This window comes from Notothenia coriiceps, unplaced genomic scaffold, assembly GCF_000735185.1.
Source record: "Notothenia coriiceps isolate Sejong01 unplaced genomic scaffold, NC01 NC01_scaffold00004068, whole genome shotgun sequence".
Classification (NCBI taxonomy): Eukaryota; Metazoa; Chordata; class Actinopteri; order Perciformes; family Nototheniidae; genus Notothenia; species Notothenia coriiceps.
The window spans coordinates 167,928-174,617 of record NW_011336769.1 but is presented as its reverse complement, the minus strand read 5'-3'; the positions used below and the strand labels follow the sequence as shown (position 1 = coordinate 174,617).

Here is a 6,690-nt window from a genome sequence, read left to right as displayed (position 1 = left end):
TGGTTATGAATTATGAGCACAATTTGTTTGGGAAGCACACATGTCTATCAGATGGGTTATCTGTGAGCAACAAACATGTATATTTGCATATCCAGCAGCTCATAAATACAGAGAGCTTCACACTGTTTTTTTTTTCTTCTTTTGAACATTTAGCTTCTTTTGAACATTTAGTTTTTAGTGGTTTTTTGTCATTTAGATCTGTCAATATTTAGCTGAAATTAAATTTTTTATTTTTGGATGTAGCTGGATTTGTATTTGATTCATTGGGTTCAGCATGCATGCTATTGGTGACAAGTTGGTGACTGGCCCTATAACATTTAATCAACTCAAAATATGAAGCACCAGTCTTCATTTTGCCAGAACACTGCAAATATGGCATGGGATTCTGTCTTCAAAATAAAAGCATACATTTTGGTCGTTTCAGGCAGCATTTTTATTGATGTCACAAAGTGACCTACGTTTTTGTATTTTGATAGTTTTACCCGAAAATGTGGCTGCTGCAGTACTATATCAACTTGACCGTCAACTAACCCTTTTGTTTTGAAAGTAGTTCCGGCAGCTTTAGCCACTTGTTGCTAGGTAGCCTAATGAAATGATCTCTCAACTCGCGTTAGCATTTAGCTTAAACTAGCTAGTTAGCTTTTTAACTTTAGACATTCATGTAAGTACAGAGGAAGTTATGAGGTAAGAATATGTTCTTTTTGTATATATTGAGCGTGAATGCTAATTAACAACGTTTTATTCACGCTGTTAAATCTGGCATTATCAAATAATGTATCTGAAGCACGATGTGTAGCCTGTGTTTTTGTTTTGTTTTTAAATGGTAGCTAGCATAGGATACTCTTTGACATGTTTAAATAATTCATGTAATTATGTATCACACTACACATATTTATTTATATATCAGTCTTAGACATCATTTGGATAAATAATTCATAAATCAAATCAAATGTTCTGCTTTCAAAATCAGAAACAAAGTTAAAATAGGGCTACAACAGTTGTATAGGCAACATTTAATGACATTATATATCAATTTTTTGTATGTAAAATATTTTTCTGTGAAATAATGACAAACTAATTGTTAATACAGGTTGTAGAACAAGAGGTATACTATTTCCCTCTGAAATGAAGTTAAGCCAAAGTGTAAAGAAGCGGATAATGATTCGGACTGTGCTTGCAGATAATACTTGAATACAAACAGGGCACCTTACAAGACATATTATTAATAGTTTCATTTTGTTGCACCTGACCTCTACCCATCTTCTCATCCTTTTCTCTCTTCACATTTCTCAATATGCCTCCAGCTCTCAGGACAAGGGTCCCCAGGAGCATCGACAGGAGACCCGACAGGAGACCCTGCAGCAGATAGCAGCCAAAGTAATCCAGAAGGCCTGGAGAAGACATGTGGTGGGCGTACACACTGTAGTACATGCAAACATAAAAGTCAACAGACATTAACTTAAACTGTTTCTCTTTTCCAAACTGTAGTGCATAGAGGTGTTCAAGTATGTCAAACATCTTATCAACGAGTGCAACCAGCGCGATCCCAAGAAGATCCTAAAATCTGTCAATCCTCGAGAGGTAACAGAAATGATACTCCCTATAAAATGAAAAGAAGAAATACAATAAATAGTGAGATTTAATTTCCCTGTGGCAGGCAGAGTTGCTGGATGCTGCCGCTGGCGTGTTCATCAGATTTCGACTTGGAGGGGTAGGAGCAACATAATGAATAAGCGCTAAATCCCCTTACAGCTAAGTAAATGTGCTAATCAGACATACCTGATTACATTTTGCTAATCCTTTTTCCTCAAGATTACCTTTCCACCCAACATCTATTACAAGATCTACACCCATCGACCCATTACTGATATGTGTGCCAGCAGCCCGAAGGACTACACCCAGCCAGACCTGAAGAAGCCTGCGGCTCAACAGAATAAACAAGGCCAGCCTCTTAAGCAGGAGGACCGATCAGGATGGTACCGGCGATTGGAGAACAACAGCTGGAGGCTCTTCTGTAGCAAGGTGAAGAGCGTGTCAGAGAAAGTTATCAGTTCTGCCTGTTATTTATCTGTAAAGAAAAGTATGCACTACAGATGCAGTGTTCCCCCTATATACATTCAACAGTAATGCTGCTGCTTTTTTTTGGTATACATTAAAATAATAACACGTGGCGCTCTCCTCATCGCCACGGAGGAGCACACACACAGCCTCTGTGAGCGAGCGAGACAGAGAGAGAGCGAGAAAGCTAGAGAGAGCACACCTTTATCTCTTTAATATAGTTGTAAAAAATAAAGTAAGAAATCATTCCAATGTGTACTATAGGACAGTAAAAAAAAAAGTTTAAAAGGGGAGTGATTAGTAAAATATGCATAAATAAAAAGAAAGAATGCTAACTAGGTAACATAAGATAAGAATAAACAAGTTTAAATGATTTGTTATTGGTTGTGATCATATTCTAAAGATTTTTGTATTATTGAAAAGTATACCGCTCCCTTTCATATGAGTGTTGAGAGCTGTATCCATAAATTCATTTTGTGCTCAAAGTGCACCAGATTGATGCATTTCACTTCAACATTTAAAAAAAGAATCTTCCCGGGGGTGCATGAGGGGACCCCCCTAGAGGAGGTGAGGTCCACCCCCAAATAAAGCAGGTTAAAATAATTAAATTGCATACATTTTATTTTGATTGTTTGTTATGTGGATGTGTAGTATNCTCAAAAGCGGCTCAAGGCCCTCTCCGCTGAATATCACTCAATGCTTGACTCAGATTTCCCCCTGCCCATCATTAGCTCCAAATAGAAAAAAAAACAATGTTGTAATCTAATTAAGGCTTTGACCAATTAAGTATTCAAAGCTTTTATTGAAAAAGGTTGTAAGGCAGACAATCTTTTGTGTTTTGAATTTTAGAAATAAATACATCTATTTTTATTTATTTTTTATAAATGTTGACTTGTGGACAATGCTCAGGAACAATATGCAGCCATCAATGGAATGTAGTCCTAAAAGTAGGGCTGCTCGATTATGGCAAAAATCATAATCTCGATTATTTGGGTCAATAATTGTAATTGCGATTATTAATGCGATTATTCATTGACTTTGAAAACATCAGTTTATTGGAGAATTTTTTTTTTTAACAGTATGTTTTTAACAGTTGATTATCCTGAACTTTAAGTATAACTCAACTGAAAAACCAAAAAAAATATATATATATTTGAAAAAACTAAAGTAATAATAATCGTTTTATTTCGATTACGTTGTTTTCGTAATCGTTGCAAGCCATAATCGTAATCGCGATTAAAATACGATTAANTAAAACTGAACATTTTAGAGTGGCCTTTTATTGTGGCCAGCCTAAGGCGCAACTGTGCAATAATCATGCTGTCTAATCAGCATCTTGATATGCCACACCTGTGAGGTGGGATGGATTATCTTGGCAAAGGAGAAGTGCTCACTATCACAGATTATTTTGTGTATATAGAAAATGTTTTAGATCTCTGAGTTCATATCATGAAAAATGGGAGCAAAAACAAAAGTGTTGCATTTATATTTTTGTTCAGTGTAGCTGACAGAAGAAAAAGCTAGCAAGATCAAATGCAATAAAAACTACCTTAAAATATTCATTGGTGTTGAATACTATCTAAGTAAGAATCCAATAAAAAGAACATTAGGAACAAAAAGTGGTATTGAAGAAGTGTCACATTTATACGACTTGGCTGTGGGGAACATCAGACAGTAAAACTCTGGATCTCATTGGTCTACAGGACACAGTGCGTCTGCCTCTCAGGCGTCCTGTTCTTCGGAATAGAGACTATTGGGACTTTAAACACTTTCCCTTGTTTTTCACTAATTAGATCTTCAGCGTTTTCGGGCAGTCGATTTCCTTAAACACTTCCTCGTGTAATTTTGGGTTTACCTTTTAAGTTTGGCTCTTGGGCATTGGCAAGCGATTTCCCTTGCTCAGGATGTTCATCGTTTGTGTAAAATGTGCATTATCCTCTCTAAGACGTATTAAGGGCTTATTTCGGTAAGACACTCAGGCTCTTTAAATCAGAACCCGGCCTGCTTGCAAGCGTAGTCCACCATCTTTATTCTATGAAGTGCACACCACAGCCAAGAGGGTTTTGGCCGAGGCTGCAGAGTTTTTCTGCTCCATTATTCTAATTGCCTTTAACCTGTAATCAATATTTACGACACAGACAACCTAAAGGCTTGAAGGACTAAGCATTTCTTCCTTTTCTCTGGGCTCTGATTTGATTAAGAAAGACTGCAGGCAGACTGATAGTGCGCTTACTGGTTATATTTTAGGACAAAATGGTGATTTGTATCCAAAGGATCACCGTGATAACTATTGACTTCCCACTATTCTTGTGTCTTCAGAAAGATGCATGCCTCCAAGTGAATTGAACAATCTGCCCAATACGATCGCCCTTTGTCATGTATTGTTTGTGAAATGCGAAAGAGAACTGAAGAATGAATAAAAAGGTCAGAATGAAAGGTGAAATCGAGGCGAGGACGCATTGACAAAGATGAGAGAGTGCAGAAGAACGCGGGTAAATGGGAGGAGGAAGAAGAGGAAAAAGGGCCGGTGGAGGAGGAGAAACAGTGAGAAATCAAGTCTCCAGAGAGTGAAAGGCCAACAGCCCACGCTGTGATTCCATCTGGCCTCCTCGCCCAGCATGTGTGTGTGTGTTTCAGCGAAGGGAAGCGCGCCAGAGCGAGAAATGACCCTGTATATGTGTTTGTGTATGTTAGAGTGTTTTTGTGTGAGTACATGCCTGCTAGTCTGTGTTTGCTTGCTAGTTCACGCATGCATGGCTACAGTGTGTGTGTATGTGTGTGAGCGTGTATGTGTGTGAGTGTCTGATGTCAATATACAGTTTGAGGATGGAAGTGTACACTGCCCCTCGGCGCTACAGTGCGTCTCATTGCCTGACCTGAATAAGGCTGAAATAAGTCGATGGGGACACATCTGTGATACTGACGGTACATGCTGCTAGACACCCGGGGGTACGAAGCAAATGGGAGAAAAACGTCATCTTATAAATATTTATCATTTTGAGTTCTTGAAGACCTATACCAAAGGTCTGTACCAATGTCTCCAACTTCGCAGATTCCATTGTAAAAGCACAGAATGTGCTATGGTCACAATCATTTTTGAGAATAGAGACAGTTTAACTTTCCTTTTAATTGAAAAAATGTGTTCATTTGAATTCTGAGAAAAAGAAAACACAGTTTTCAACACTGTATTGCCCTCAGAGAAATGTTAATCCATTGCATTTTATATTAACTTTACCTCTAATATTTATTCAGCTGCCTCTTACTTTTCTATCTGTCAAAGTGTACAGTATATATTTTACAAGGCAAATCATCATGTTTCCAATGAGTGTTGGACACGTGTCATCTCCTAAAAAGAGTGTGATCTGTGTAATTGGTTTTCTGTATGCCTAAATCTCAGTAAATGTGCGATTTATTGCTCTCATCTCCCTAAGTAAACCTCAGCTTAGGAAGGTCATGTTGGTAATGTTCTGCTATCAATGCACACAGAGATGAGTTGTTTTAAATTTGTGTTGATATATTTAGAAATAACCCATTGAGAGTTTACTATGATGTACATATATTTTTTGAGTACAAAATGTTTTCATATTGAAATGTTATTCAGTATGTCCATGCTAGCATACGCCCAGCACAATGTAGCCTCAGTTACCCTGAACAATCCTGGGAACATTTACTATCCAGGGAGCATTTCATGTAAATGGCTTACAGTAAACCGGCGGCATGAAAAGGATCTCTTGCCTTTTACAGTGCCCTTTTGACCTAGTTCAGCTCACTAAAGATCCACACTTTACAGTGTAGTGCTGAAAACAGTGATAGAAAAAAATGCAAGCCTACCATCATAATCCCCTCTGCTTCAATAACAAATGGTGATGAAACAAACAGCTTCTCCAATCCCTCAGAATCCTCCCGTCTACACTCCCCGAGCAATGTCTTGTCCCTGAACATCCCCTGACCCACTTCTTGCATAACAGGCAGTCTGATCAACAGTCTGAAGGCGTCACCAACTACAGCTGTATATAGAAATGTGACCAGAAACATAACAAAAGAGAGAGAAAAGAGTTTATTGACTGTGAGTATTCAGCCGATTCTGTATAAATAAGAGAAATTGAAGCCATTTGTGCGGGGTCATTTAGTGATGTAATGTTAGCCTCTTATTTGAAAGAAGTCCACACAATTAGCAGATTGACATTTTTGTCTGATTTAAATAGAAATAATATGTATAATTGTATGTATTTAAATAGGGCCACTGCTCTGTCTGTCTGTCTTTGTTTAAAATAGTGGTATCTTATTTATGGTTTTCTATTATTTTCTATTTATAAGTTCAAAATGATAATATAAAAATCTGCGAAGTTAAATATTTATTAAAACTTTCATGTATGAACTTATTTCACATACACTTAAATTGCACTTTTTGAAAAATCTTAAACCTAAATCAAATGTATTTGGGTTTCAGTTGCATCCATCACTATGTAACATGAGTCTGTTAGAACTTATGGTATGAAACTAGGGATGCCAAAAAACAAGTGTTGCACGTTTTTACCCAGCAGCATGAAGCAGTCCTTTTCTCTCGTGACTCCAAAAAGGGTCATTAAAAGTGCCAATTCCAACAATATGGCTCAATGTGATGAATTCGTT

The 6,690-nt window shown here is 37.5% G+C and overlaps 1 protein-coding gene across 1 annotated transcript; it reads left to right on the top strand.

Annotated features, from left to right (window-relative positions):
* The first annotated feature begins 569 nt into the window (after nt 1–569).
* Nucleotides 570–4,399, top strand: LOC104941949 (uncharacterized protein C11orf65 homolog). The gene is made up of 6 exons (XM_010767119.1): nt 570–684; nt 1,305–1,407; nt 1,489–1,581; nt 1,658–1,711; nt 1,813–2,033; nt 4,378–4,399. Exons 1-6 carry the CDS (start codon nt 680–682, stop codon nt 4,397–4,399), a joined length of 498 nt encoding a protein of 165 aa, XP_010765421.1. The 5' UTR covers nt 570–679.
* Nucleotides 4,400–6,690: the final 2,291 nt, after the last annotated feature.

Coding starts and splice junctions, on each gene's coding strand:
- LOC104941949 (XM_010767119.1), top strand. Junction 1,582..1,657: donor AATCTGTCAATCCTCGAGAG/GTAACAGAAATG, acceptor TCCCTGTGGCAG/GCAGAGTTGCTGGATGCTGC. Junction 1,712..1,812: donor TCAGATTTCGACTTGGAGGG/GTAGGAGCAACA, acceptor TTTTTCCTCAAG/ATTACCTTTCCACCCAACAT.